The sequence below is a fragment of the Pseudorasbora parva genome, chromosome 5 (genome assembly GCF_024679245.1).
Source record: "Pseudorasbora parva isolate DD20220531a chromosome 5, ASM2467924v1, whole genome shotgun sequence".
NCBI lineage: Eukaryota > Metazoa > Chordata > Actinopteri > Cypriniformes > Gobionidae > Pseudorasbora > Pseudorasbora parva.
The window spans coordinates 26,743,933-26,759,293 of record NC_090176.1 but is presented as its reverse complement, the minus strand read 5'-3'; the positions used below and the strand labels follow the sequence as shown (position 1 = coordinate 26,759,293).

The following is a 15,361-nucleotide window of genomic DNA, read 5'->3' as shown; positions in this document are numbered from 1 at the left end:
TTTATGTCCTGAGTAAAAAAAGTTTGGCACCTCTGTAAGTATTGGAAGGCGAGCTAGCTCACCTTTTTTTTTTTTTTTTTTTGGTTGTGTGATATAGGTCTTAAATGGAATTCATAATAGTCTTAAAAAGGTCTTCAAAATCTTAAATTTGACTTTGTGAAACCTTCACCTGGTCAAACCTTCATCTGCTGACAGGCTATCTTAGATGGTGAAATAACATTCCTTTCCTGGTTTGCATTGTTTATTCTCTTGACTTTATATTTGAAGGAGAATCGCAGAAGTTTTGATCATGCTGATTTGTGTGTGTGTGTGTTAGTGATGCATGGTTAATGGTTATATCCACCGATCAGGCAGGCCAAGTAATAAAAAAATATCATTCCAATTAATTTCAGGTGGATTAGAGATTAATCATGGTTTGTTTGATAAATACTTAACCACTCCAGTTGCCGTTTTCCCACACGCTTTCAAAACAATTCCTCATGTGTACTCACTGGGGATCTGAGGCTCATTGTAATATGCACAGCTTATCCAATCATAACAGTGGGTGTTAACTTCCAAATCTTCAGGGTGGCGTGCCGCGTGCCCATAAAAACTGAGCATTCCTTGAGAAAGGCTCAAAACCATAGAAAGTAGGTAGAAAGTAGCCCATTACTTGTTCATTATGATGTTTTTGAATGTAAAAAAACCCCACAAACGTCATAATTTGACCTCAGACAACAGTATAATAAAGAGCTAGTTCATGACCCCTTTAAATAGTTTTTATTTCTATAAATGGCAAAACTAAAGTGGAGATGTAACGTAAATATAGTGGTGACACATTATCCTAACTTTCACCTTGACGAGAAATCATTTTAGTCTTGTGAGATCTTGTGGCACCCCTAGCAATGAGGCATTAAATTGAACAAAAGTGACCGTAAAAACATTTACAATGGTGGTCAAATTGTTGGCACCCCTGGTAAATATGATAAAATACAGCTATAAAAAAATCTGCATTGTTTATCCTTTTTGATCTTTTATTAAAAAATGTACAAAAATCTAACCTTTCGTTGAAGTAAAAGAACTGAAAATGGGAGGTTAATCACATTATGATAAATGCTTTTCTCCAAAACATGTTGGCCACGATTATTGGTACCATTTTATTAAATACTTTTTCCAAACTCCTTTTGCCAAGATAACGGCTCTGGGTCTTCTCCTAAAATATCTGCCTGATGAGTTAGGAGAACACTTTACAAGAGATCAGACCACTCCATACTGAATCTCTCCAGATCCTTCAGATTCCCATATCCATGTTGATGCTTCTTCTCTTCAGTTCATCCCATTAATTTTCTATAGGCTTCAGTTTAGGGAACTGGGACAACCAGGGCAGAAGTTTCATTTTGTGTTCAGTGACACATTTGTATGTTGATTTTGATGTTTTGGATTGTTGTCCTGATGGTAGATCCACCCACGATCCATTATAAGATTTCTTGCAGAGGCCATCAGGTTGCGATTTTTATTTATTTATTTATTTTATTTTTTGACCTGCTGGTATTTGCTAGAATCCATTATACCATGTATCTGAACAAGATGTTCCAGACCTCCAGCAAAAAAAAAAAGGCCTGCACAACATTAAAGAAACCGCTGTATTTTTAACCTTGGGCATGGGGTACTTTTTAATCCCTCTTTGCACCAGAACCATCTGGTGGATTTGCTGCCAAAAAGCTCAACTCACTCAAACGTTCCTCCTCACGATGCATTAGGATGATATATAGACACTTGTCCTCTTCCATGCAAATTCCTAACATCTTTAGTTGATTGAAATTCTTAATTATTGCCCTGATGGTGGAAATGCCTACAGCCACTTTCTATTTTGTGAAGCTCAACAATCTTTTGCTGCACATCAGAACTACTGTATATTCTTTGGTTTAACGCATTGTGATGAATGATTAAGGGAATTTGGCCTTTGTGCTTCCACATATTTGTACTAATGTGAAACAAGACATCATAGCTGAACAATTTCGTGTTCCCTTGTCACCCTGGTGTGCTAAAAAAAATATTAAAGGAAATTGACTTCCTTTAATATTTTACTTAATATTTTACTTTAACATTTAGATATTTTACTCAATATTTTACTTATAATATTTTACTTTAACATTTAGATATTTTACTCGGGGGCAAAAATAGGACAGCCCTAGTGACTATGGAAGTGTTACGTTATCTTATGGAACGTTTTTTTTTCTGAAACTAAGGTAAAGAACTTTATTATGTATCAAACAAATAAACAAAAGATTATTTATCAACTAGCACCAGTTATATTACATCTAATGTAAATTAGAAAATCATATGCTGACAATATACAACAATGCCAAGGTCTCTCAAAAGAGGTTTGGTTAAGGTGGTTGAGTAAGCAGTCCGATGGTAATGACTTCTTCCACTGGTTTTGCTGGGCGACGATGCAAGTGGGGAAAGAAGCTGGAATCCGTTTCAACAGCCTTGAACACGAAGATCTGTGGGATGCTGATCTGCTGGGCAGTGATTTGTACTAGAGACTCAGACCTGGTCTCGAGACCATATTTTAATGGTCTCTGTCTCGTCATGGACTCGGGTGCATTTGGACTCAGTCTTGACACGTACTCTAACATATTAGGACTCGGAATTATTTCCGAGTCCACTCAAGTCCCATTCAAAATATTCATGATTATTACTCTATGCTAATATTTCTTTAAATGGATGTTTGACATGTCCAATGATGTGTGATTTTCTTAAGCGTAACTGCGCATGAATAACTTTAGTGTGAAGGTAGCAGGACTCCGGTCAGGAAGGATGTCATGTGGAGCGAGCCTCTAGCTCATAACTGTGTGAAAATGTCTGCTACATCTGTTATTCAGTTTGCATATAAGATCCACAGTAGTAAAAGTTCATATGTAGTAAGACAAAAAAAAAAATTCTCCAATGTGCAAATTCTGCGGTACATCAGTTACAGAAGCAAAGGGAACAACTTCCAATTATCATCGACATGTGGAGCGAAAGCACAAAGATTAGAAACTAATCATTTCTGTATATGCATTTTGACAGCTAATGCTTAGTTGTTTGTTCGTTGTAGAAGTCTGCAAGTGACTTTTTAGGCCTGCGCTCATGCTCTCGCTTCTCTTTTGCGCTGTGTCCACCTGGCATCCGCCCAGTGATCGCATTTTCCAGAAATTCACATTGCAGCTGCATTGTGTCTCAACTATTATTTTAATATATTTACAAAGTAGGACAAAAGTGTCACTAAAAAAGAAATCCAAACCTTGTTTAATTAATAATAAAATGAGCATCTCCACCAAAGAATGTCTAACAGAAGGCCGCCCTTCGGTTATATCATATAAATATAAATTAAGAGACCACTTAACATTGAGAAATCAATGTTAGGTGGTCTGTTAATTTTTTCCAGAACTGTATAGATTCATCATTAGTGCCTGCGTGGATCGGTTGAATGAGGCATCTGTAAATATATCTAAATATATCGCACCGGCTCTCTGGTCTCGACTCAGAATCGACCCTCTCTAAACTCGGCCTTGACTCGGACTTGACCCTTTTTGAACTCGGTCTCGACTTGTACTCGAATGAGCTGGTCTCTACTACAACACTGCTCCTGGGGTCCTAAAATCTGGAACATGCAGATTAGGCCCTGAAGTAGGTGCAGAAGGTCCTTAATCTGGAACACTCAGATGAAGGAACCTTAAAAGGTAGGTTTACTCTCCGAGGTTAACCATTTTGCAAATGTCTCTGTGTGTCTTCTGCCTCACTGGGCCAGACACTCAGAAGTTGGTCAATCTGCTCTGGTCTCTCTTGCATGGAGACTCAGGAAATGCTGTAGTTGTCTTGCTCGGATAAAAAATTGTTGGTTAATGTCTCTTTCCTCACAGGCTGGAGGCTCAGAACGTTGTCGTATATGTTGCTCCTTCACAAGCTGTAGACTCAGATCCTCGGTTCTTGTTGTCTCTGATTAAACCAGAGGCTCTGAACTTGGTTGCTCTGTCAGTCTAATCCTTGCCGGACAGACTCCGAACTAGGTGAACTGTTTGTCTCTCTCACGTGGGGAGATTTAAAACAAGGAGTGTCTTTTGAAAGGGTACTTTTGATCATTTTCCGATGAGGAGGAGATTTCAATTTGGCGCGTCTCCATTCCACTGTTGCGATTGGCTGCTGGCACCAGAGGAGGCACACAGTTTGTGCCCCCTCTGGTGGGCAGAGGAGAAAAATACTTTTTTTCCTTTGGAACTCGTTTGCATACTGTACTAAGAAGTCTTTAAAGTGTTTAAAGTCCACTACAAATGAAAGGTTAGATTTTTGTGAATTTTTTAAATAAAAGATCAAAAGGATAAACAATGCAGATTAATATTTTTACAGACATATTTGATGATATTTACCGGGGTGCCAACAATTTTGACCACCACTGTATAATGTTACAAAAGATTCTATTTAAAATAAATGCTGTTTAACTTTTTGTTAATCAAAGAATCCTTAAAAAAAAAGTGTTTTACACATCCGTTTTCAACACTGATAATAAGAAATGTTTCTTGAGCAGAGAAGCAGCATGTTAGAAGGATTTCTGAAGGATCATGTGAAATTGAAGACTGGGAAATTCAGCTTTGCATCTCAGAAATAAATTACATTTTAAAATATATTCAAATATAAAACTGTTATTTTACATTAATAATATTGAACAATTGTATTGCGTTTTTGTAATTTTAATAAAATAAATGCAGCCTTGGTTGAGCATAAGAGACTTCTTCTAAAGACATTTAAAAAATCATACCGATCAGAAACATTTGAACCTCAGTGTACACTTTAAAAAGTAATGTAGTTCTATATTTTTTTGTTATCAGTATTACTGTTATTCTGCAACAGATGTTTATTCTCAGAAAATGATTTTGTCTGTTGTGTACCTGATGCTGAAGGTGTTTCCTTTTTCCCTAGAGCAATCAGGGAGTAAGAGGAGGCGTAAAGATGACTGTGACTCAAACTTTGAGGCGGACAGTGGTTCAGGAGGATCTGCTCCCTGTCCTGTTAAGAAACACGAGTGCCGACTCTATGAGCTTTACCTTTCGAAGTGGTGAGTCATAACATTTACTTATGTTAAACATTTTAAAGGTGCCCTAGAATAAAAAATTGAATTAACCTTGCCATAGTGAAATAATAAGAGTTCAGTACATGGACATCACATACTGTGAGTCTCAAGCATCATTGCCTCCTACTTCTTATGTAAATCTCGTGCATGAAAAACACCACGGAAAAATAAGTAATTCACAACATAAACCCAACCGTGACGCAATCGTTGAGGATCATTTATATGTATGCCCCCAACATGTGCATTGTCAGCCGGAACTGACGGTAACTGGGACTGCAGGTAAACAAATGACACTCGAGGATAGCAAAAACAGCAGCTCTCGGACACGCGTCATGTTCCAGGCTGTGCAGGGGACGTGAGGACTTTACCCTTCCCACAGATAAAAAATGTCAACAGTCATGGTTGATGTTTACAATCGGATACCACAACGATTTAATTCAAGATCGTTTGTTTGTTCGGCCCATTTCAAGCAAGCTTCTCTCAGCATCTTAAACTGAAGAAAGTGTCAATTACAACTGTATTTCTGCAAGCAGTAAGTAGCGATTTTATCCACTTATTGATTCTGATTAAATTGAAAGTTTCTTGGAGAGACAGCATTGTCTAGATAACGCAAGATGCTAGTACAGTAACAATAGGAAACACCAAGTACCATACAAAACTAGTGTGTCTAATGACAAAGGGTAATATTATTTTGTTGTATTACAAAATACAACCATATACTTTGCTTACAGATCGTTCACTCAATCCTTCTAGCAAACGTCACCTTTTCCACCATATAAGTTAAAACGACAGACATTTGACAAGGCTATTCATTTTGTAAAAATATATACATTTATATTTTTGAGAACTTCAGTATGATGTTTTTGCATGCTTGTATTTGAGTACTTAACAGTCACATTGTGACTAACATATAAACATGCAATATCGTTGATGAAAAGTCTAAATTCACTGGTTTTGGTTTTGTCTGAGGGAAGGAAGAGCGTTCGTGTTTGCGGTTGCCAGATTTCAGTAATTTAAATCCGCCAAACAGAGCTTTTCTGTGAAAAGAACATGTATACTACCCAGTGTTTTACCTAAACATGTACAATCTGGCAACCATATGCATGCGAGCTCTCTCATGTGCGGATGATCTGAAAACAATAAACAAGTAGGCTGCATTTTTATCAATCTCCATTTGAGATGTTCTGTTTTGTGTCATTCAGTCGGTCTGTATTCTGTCAGGACTCAAGAGCTGCTTCGCTGAACAACTGAAATGCTGTGTGCTGTGAGCTGCTGAAATAAGCCGAGCAGAGCTCAACATTAATATTCATGACCCTTCCAAATAAGGCAAAAACAGCATTACATCCTAGGGACAATTTCTAGGGTTGTAAATTGACCTGTAAAACTGTATCTGGACAATTGTTGCCCTTAAATAAGCCACATACCCTCTATGTAGATATCAGAGAAGAATTTAACTTCTTGTTTCAACTCATTCTAGAGCACCTTTAAGAACTGTATCTAGAAGAAGTGTGCAGATCATCTGGCCGGGGATCAGAACTTTTTCGATGAAAGGTCAACCCAAGACCATGATTAGCTACTTATCAAAATAGTTATATTACTTTTCAAATAGTTTTGAGCCAAGCAGTGTCCAGTGATTATAACATTTGCTGTTCACATCCTGAAACATGGTGTTGACACTTGTAGTATGAGGACACGTACTCTGTTAAGAGAGCCTGCGGTGATGCAGCAGTGCAGTCAGAATTCCTGTTTGGTTGAAGTATTAATGTGAACAGTTTGAAAACTTGAAACAGACTGGACAAACAAAAATGACATTAAGGCTTACACAAGGACACATAAAATTGATTGATCATTGTGTGTTATCAAACATTAAAGTTTGTTGTATTTTTTTCAGTGATCCTGAAGAAATTGTAGAATGTTTTCACAAAAATATTAAGCAGCATAACTGTTTTAACCATTCAATATTTATAAGAATAAGGCTCCATTTACACTGCATGGTTCAAGTGACCCAATTCTGATTTTTTTTTTTCCTCTTATGTGGCACAAATCGGATATGACATGGTATGATATGACGCATGGATTCCGATATGCTCAGACCGGATTCAGGCCTCAGTCCTATGTGGTAATAAATCCGATTTGTATCGGACACGAGCATTTGCGTCAAATCAGATATTCCCCAGTAAATGTGAGTTATACATCATTGAAAAAAGGGATGGAGGCGAATGACGTCAACTGCAATCAAGGGAGGGCTCTCCTCTTTTTCTCTGCCTTAGGAGAGAAATGTTTTGCTGACTTTTAAAGATGTGCGGAAAGCAAAACATTGTATAATCATTTTGTCTGCATCCATTGCATATTGCGCCCTATTACTTCCTTTTCCGGTTAAGATTTACGACTTGGGCGGTTTCGCCCATAGACATAATATACATAGACGCCTTATGAGGTGCTGCAACGTGATCCAGCGTCGCCGCCATATTGGTTGGGTCTCTCCACTCAACGCTAGCATTCGGAGTCAACGGAGAGCGAGCAATTTTGCCCGTATTTTGTGCAGCTTACGGTTGCAAAAACGCAATATTGAAACCAGTTTGCATGGGATTACATTTCACAAATAAGATTGAACAATAATTTAGGTAATTTTACAATTTATACATCATTATCATTTCATGCTTGTCATTTGTGGTGTCTAGTGTTGTCACGATACCAAAATTATAACTTCGATACGATATCAGACTAAAATATCGATATATCGATACTAAATCGATACCACAGTAAAAAATAAATAAATAAATAAATAAGATGCTTAAAGGGGGGGTGAAATGCTGTTTCATGCATACTGATCTTTTTACACTGTTAAAGACTTGGAATCCCATACTAAACATAGACAAAGTTTCAAAAGTTAAGGTGGACGTTTGATGGGAGTATTTCTTTGTCAAAAATACTACTTCCGGTTAGTCATAAGTTTCGGCAAGTTTTTTGAGATCATGCGCCCCCATTGACGTTAGTGGGGGCGGAATTTCCTTGTATGGGCCTTACGGACAATTCTACCGGAAGCGCGTGAGAGAGAGCGAGGGAGAGAGCGAGGGAGAGAGCGAAAGCAACAGGCTATGCCCATCAAAACGCTGGTTTGTAGGATGCTGGACAGGTGACAATTACACATAGCACATAACAATGTCACCAAAAAAGTGGGTTTTTGGTTGCCAGACCAAGACAGTCCTGCACAGATTCGCCAAAAACCCCGCGTTAAGGCAACAGTGGATGTAATTTGCTTTTCCGGATCAGCAACTGAGTTGGGCGAATGTTTATATCTGTTCGCTGCATTTCGGTGCCGACTGTTTCATAAACAAGGCCCAGCTTGACGCCGGCTTTTCCAATCGCCTAATGCTGAAGGATGGAGCAGTCCCAACGATAAAGGTCCTAACGTTAGAACCGCAGGCTGTGAGTAAGAGTGCTTCAAATGTCTGTGTCTTTGCCTATGCTCATCAAGTAGCCCAAACATGATCACGTATAGTTAATTGATCAATGGAGCATGCGATGTGTAGTGCGTGTACATTTGTTTAGCTGGCCACTATATGTGTAACTTTATGTTTGTGTATTGTAAAAGCACTCCAAACAACAATACACAAAGAGTGGGGAAATATGTTGAACTAAATAAGCGCGCTTCTTCATTCAAATGCGCTACTATTCCGTGTCTATCTATGTAAACACTAGCCTGCGGTGCAAAACCAGTCCGCTTACTAACGTTACAATTGTCTACACAAACCACGCGTAAACACACAAACACACGTGCACAACTGCACTTCCCACATGTACACCTTCAAAGACAAAAATACGACGATATAATTCAAGTATAAATATGTAAATAACACAAGCCGCTAAGCATATTATATAGTTAGTGTATAACTTGTAACTTACCACATACAGACGTCCTGCTCTAGTCGTTTTTGCTGCTGCTCCTGTTCAACTGCAGCCTCTGGGTCTGATTCCGGATCATAGATGAATGGCTGTATCTGATTAAAAGCCATATTTTTTTTTTGAATAAAGTTTTTTTACCGCTGTTAGGGATGACGCTCGACTCAACACACAGCGCGCTGCTGCACACGTCATTATTTAGCTCCGCTCACACGACACGCCCCCACCCGCTCGGCTTTTTTCGGAAAGACTCGGAACAGCGCATCTTTCTTATATAATTATTAAAAAAATAAAGACTTTTCGGAGATATGCAGGATGCAATGCTACTCTATAGGTACTCAAGATTGACATGACACTGACTGAAACTGAGTGTTTCACCCCCCCTTTAATATGACAACAGAACTTATTATTCATTGTTATTTTTTACTAAAAATTCATGTGGCCAGCATGTTCCTTAGGGTTGGGCATCGTTTTGATTTGAACAATTATTGATCAATTACTATTAAAATTATCTCAATGTATTTTTTACAATGGGGTAATTGTTTTGCAATAGCTTACACACAGCACAAGAAAGCTTGATTTCGAATGGTAAATTGAATTTAAAAAGACGAGTAAACAGTAATAAAATAAGAACAAATAAACAGATTACAAACAATAGCACAAATAAATGCAATAGAATAGAAGATACAAATTAAACAGACTGCTTTATTTTTTCAGGTAAGTCTATAATTCAGATAAGAAACTGAATTAAAAAAAATGCATAGTAATTACATTTAAAACAACATTGGATAATTTTCTTTGTAAAAAAAATTCAATAGCGTACAGATGAAACTGTTAAAGTTACACAAGTTGATCAGTCAAGAGCATAGACCGTAAAAAAATAAGAGAGCAGATTGATCGTTTGTCTTTTTGTAGTTTGAATAGCAAATGACTGCGGCCCCTTTAAGACTAACGGACGCATGGATCCACACTGTTCCTGTTACTCGTTCTTCCTGAACTGTTTGCGACTGTGTTTACGTTAATACTCTTCCAGATGTGCACTGATAGTTCTTTGAGTGTATTTGACCAATAATATGCTGGAAAAGGAAGCAAATGTTTGGACTTGTATCATGTCAGAGGCGGCTTTATTACGGTAGGCTATGTGTGTGTGCGCTTCAGATGTGGAGCACGAAATCTGCGGGGATTAGTAGAATTAATTTATGTGCAATCCCGCGCGAAATTCAGACCAAGGTTATTTTCGTAAACGAAAACTGAAACTAAGACTAAAACTATTGGTCAAAAAACATTTTCGTAAACTGAAATAAAATTAAAAAATCTGAATAAATAAAAAACTAAAACTAAACGAAACTAACTACTCGTACTAAAAAACTAACTGAAATAAAATAATAATTAGCAAAAATAAATATTCGTTTTCGTTATTAATAAGCCCTATTTAATGTGGTGGAAAATCTGACATCTGACTGTGGCGGTTGAGCGAGTGTCTGTATATTGCGCTAGTGCGCGTGAAGCGATATGAGGAGGAGATTAACCGCTGTCCTGTGACGGACGCGTGCAGACAGGCAACACATCGCCAGTCCTAAACGGCAGTTCACAAAGAATCGATGCGTCCGTGGCAGTGAAATGGGAAATAACACAAGGTAATGAGATGCACGTTGAACTTCTTTTAACTTAAGCTCACTGTTTTAGAATGCCGTTTCTTACGCGACGAGAGACGCAGGCGCAAAAGTCAGCAACTAGAAAGTAACGTTACTAGCCTACTGTGCGTTTGAGATTTCATGTTTGCGTAATATTGACAGGCTCAAAGGTGTTATCATAATCATTCACTACTAATAATGTTATTATCTGTGTGGAGACATTTCCCCACAAAGTAGGGAATGCCAGGACACACACACACACACAGGTTTGTTTCACTATATAAGTGAGGACATGGACTTCCATTGATTTTATATCAGGTTAATGATATTTTCTATCCCCTAACCCAATCCCTATCCCTAAACCTACCCATCCCAAGAACTTGCAAAACAATAGATTTAAATAAAAACATGTTTTGGCCGATTTATAAGCCTTTTTAACCAGTGAGGACCAGTCAAATGCCCTCACTAGTCAGTTATCATAATATTTTACTAGATAAGTGAGGACATTGGTCCCCTTTACAATTATAACACAATACACACACACACACACACACACACACACACACACACACACACACACACTCTCTCTCTCTCTCTCTCTCACACACACACACACACACACACACACACACACACACACACACACACACACACACACACACACACACACACACACACACACACACACACACACACACACACACACACACACACACACACAGCACAACAGTGTGTGTTGGCTGTATTCAGATGACTTTAGCTGTGGTCTTACGCTGCTAGCCTACATTGTACTACTGAAGAAATTAACTTAACTAAGAAATTGTTTAACAATATTTTATCTTTGTTATGAATGAGTTTGTCTGGAATTTATAATTTTTACTTTTATATTTTACGTTGCATTTATTTTGTTCTTTAAGATAGGCTAATACTCAGAGGATCTATGTCAAAAATATCAAATATAATTTTTTAATATCAAAATATAATTTATTTCATTTTTAATCTCCAGATCGTTGTTTGTATAGGTCATAGTTTGACTCAAGCTTTTTTGCTCAAAGGTGAAGACCCAACTTTATGCATGTTTTGTAAGACCTTCCTGGGTTTAAACAATAATGCTCGTTTATCAAGTTATTTCACTGAAGGATGTTTAGTAAGATTAAACTCTAATCTGTGCAAACATTAAACTTTGCTGAAATTAAAAACCTTGATTTGGTCTCTACACTTCATTATGGTAACTCTGCTAAACTATAATTACTAAAACTAAAACTGAAACTAAATAAATAAAAACTAAATAGAAATGTATTTGCAAAATAAAAACTAAACTAAAACTAGCAAAACCATTTGTAAAACTAACTAAAACTAAACTGAAATTTGTAGCAAAATTGAAAACGATACTAAAATAAAAACTAATTTAAAAAAGCAAAACTATAATAACCTTGATTCAGACCGATCACACACTAACACTAACACACTGTCATGAGGAAAAAGTCCAGCAGAACGCGCCGTCGCCGTGCTCAGAGGTTAACCGGGCTGAGTGAGAATATGCCGGTGTGTGTGACGGTCAGAGAGGAGAGCGCAGCTGATATCGATACTGTAAAAACTGAGAATCGTATCGTTTCAGATATTCCAGTATCGATATATATCAAAATATCGATATTTTTGACAACACTTGGTGTCTGTATTTCACAAAGTAAGGCTGCACGACATCGCAAAATTAACTACCCTGGAGTTACAGAGTGCAAGCATACGCAAGAAGCTTTGCAAAACAGTTCTTTTTAAAGGATTTTAGCTCTCCAGTCCCAGTTGCAAGTCTGACAGGGTAATGTAAGATGCTGGAATGACCTGGAAGTATAACGTTTACTTTAGGCCTTTAAAAAAAAAAAAATTCTGAGCTGGTACAGTATATATGGGAGCTTGTATGTATACGTGTTACAGAAGGTGAGAAATAAATTCAAGTGACAAAACAAACTTGTTTTTTTATTAAAATATAAAACTCATAAAAATTGGGGACCCATCCAAGATGGCGCCACACTGATACGTCCGCTCTAATAGGCAGCGTAAGTCTATGGGGCGTCTACGTATATTATGTCTATGGTTTCGCCAGTGTACAGTGTGAATGTAAATATCATATACGGGTCGTTTTTAAATGCGGGTCGTCAAAAAAATCAGATATAGTCACCAAATCGGAATTGTGCATCAAGACCTGCAGTGTACATGCAGCCTAAGAACTGTTTCTTGAGCACCAAAAATCAACATTTTATAATGATTTCTGAAGGATCATGTGACACTGAAGACTGGATAACATTTAAAAAAATCTTACCAACCACAAATGTTTGAATGGTAGTGTAGAGCAGTGTTTCTCAACCAGTGGGTCGCGACCCACTAGTGCACTTTCAATATTTACTAATGCATTATTAAAATCTTGTTAAAATTAGTTAATGCACTGTGGACTAACATGAACAAACCATGAACAGCTGAATTTTTATAAACTAGCCTAAGTCTAAAATGTATGTTATTTATTTCCAGCCTTAGTGGGTCGTATGACTGGCATACAAAAAAAAAGTGGGTCGCAGTAGGCAAAAGGTTGAGAAACCCTGGTGTAGAGCTAATTATTCAATGGATATTATAATTAATAATTTGTTAAATTTGACTGCAATATTTAGGAAATCTCAAAATGATGATCCATTTTTCAAACCGTGATTACATAAAATACTTGTAGCATTTTTTTGTTGTTGTATCAACCAGATTTTTTTCCCCATCTCTGAATGTCTAGTTCTGTTAAATGGGCTCTGTGGGATCTGACTGCTGTTTTTGTTGTTGTTGTTTTGTTTAGTTTTTTTTTTTACCTGTCCCCTCTTTTCCTCTCTCCTCAGCCCAGAGTCTGTGAGACAGAGGACAGATTTATTTTACATGAAGCCAGAGGTCTCCGCTTCCTCAGACAGTCCGTTGTGGTTCAGCTCGACACCTCTAGAGAAGAGCGCGCTGGCTAGGCTCCTGACTCGAGTGCTACTGGTCAGAGATATCTATAAAGACAACCAGCACGGGGAGGAGGGAGTCTAAAGGCCGATGCACTGAAGACTTCTTACTATGCTGTCGTGACACCCTGTGCATCACTACGAGCTGCTTACCATGTCACCCTGTCACTCTCCCTTTAAACACACTGATACAATACAGCTAAGAGATGATGTCAGGATGGATTTTGGTGGGATTTGCTGATTCAGATCAGTCTTCCCAAAGTCCCTGAGGAGTTTTCTCTAAAAACGAGACCTACAGGATGCTGCTTTCTTTATTTTTTTTTCTCCCTTCTTTTCAATTTGTTGAAAACTTTTGTTCATGTAGCATTACTTGTGAGGCCATTGTGGTCTGAAAATATTTCTGAGTGTAGTCTGTTAGCAGACAAAAGACACAGGAACTTTGGTCCTATAAGAAAAGTAATGGAGTTGAAAAGGATGTTTTTTTCTTCCTGCCCAACAAAGCCTTCTAAAGATTACATTTATTTATTACTGTTGATTGACATCTGTTAAAGAGAGAGTCCAAGATTTTGTAATAGCAAGGCAGGGTGTGTGTGTTGGACGCTGTGCCATGTGTGCAAATTCTCTGGCCTTCCATAATAGCATTAAAACCTGCTGCAGCCCTGGACCCCTTCTTTGTGCGAGTGGAATGAGTGTGTTTGTGACTGTGCGTGTATCTTTCCCTCCCCTTTCTTGTGTTGTTTTGGAGTGGATTGGATCATAGGAGTTGGTCCTGCACAGCCAATATGTTACTTTAAGTGTGAATCTATTCCTTTGAACAATCAAGTGTATGAAATTTGACATTGAATTTCATCTGCAGCATATCCTGTTTACACAGATAAGCAGAGACATGTTGTCAGTTTAAACATTGTCATAGGATTTGCTCTATACCCTTCCTGGAGTCTTGAGTAATTTGAAGGATGTGCGTGTGCACAAAGATAATTAAACGTTACGTTCAAAACACTTAGCTTATGCAAGAGTAAAGGTGATTTATTTATAAGGTGAAAGTCAGTGGGGTTTATGTTTTCATGGCTTTTACGATTATTTTCCTTGACCTTTTCTACCAATAAATTACAAGCTAATTTCTTGGTCTCATAATGGTTTACCTTAACACCCTTTTAAAGATCATATTTCTTGTTTTATATATATATAATATAGCTGTTAAGCAGGACTGTGAAATGTGAATGTTCAGTTTTATGTTGTTTACAGCCCTTTTCTTCTGTTGGCTTGAAAGGTGTAGAAGTGAGTAGCCTTCGAGTTGAGATTTTTTTTTTTTTTTTGTGCTTGCCAAGCACAGGCCAGCCTTCGCTCCCCATCCCTACATGCATTAATAAGCCTTGGCTGCCCATGACCCTATCGCCGGTTCACCACTGTTCCTTCCTTTGACCACTTTTGACAGATACCTACCACTGCCAACCAGCAACACTCCACAAGATATGCTCTGACCCAGTTGTCTAGCCATCACAATTTGGCCCTTGCCAAACTCGCTCAAATCATTATGCTTGCCCATTTTTTTACTGCATCTAACACATCAACTTTGCGGATAAAATGTTCACTTGCTGCCTAATATATCCCACCCACTAACAGGTGCCATGATGAAAAAATAATCAGTTGTTAACTTCAGTGGTCATAATGTTATGCCTGATTGGTGTATACTGAGTAAAATAATTTTCAAGACGGCAAATGTAGGTGCACCATTACATTTTGCATTATACTAATAGTAG

General features: G+C 37.8%; 1 protein-coding gene across 1 annotated transcript in view; it reads left to right on the top strand.

Annotated features, from left to right (window-relative positions):
• Positions 1-14,722, top strand: part of zmym2 (zinc finger, MYM-type 2) — a 41,281-nt gene extending 26,559 nt beyond the window's left edge. The window contains exons 22-23 of the mRNA XM_067443651.1: positions 4,942-5,077; positions 13,500-14,722. Coding sequence (XP_067299752.1) covers positions 4,942-5,077; positions 13,500-13,686 — 323 coding nt within the window. The 3' untranslated portion in view covers positions 13,687-14,722. The remainder of the gene's footprint in view (positions 1-4,941; positions 5,078-13,499) is intronic.
• The last annotated feature ends 639 nt before the right edge of the window (positions 14,723-15,361 follow it).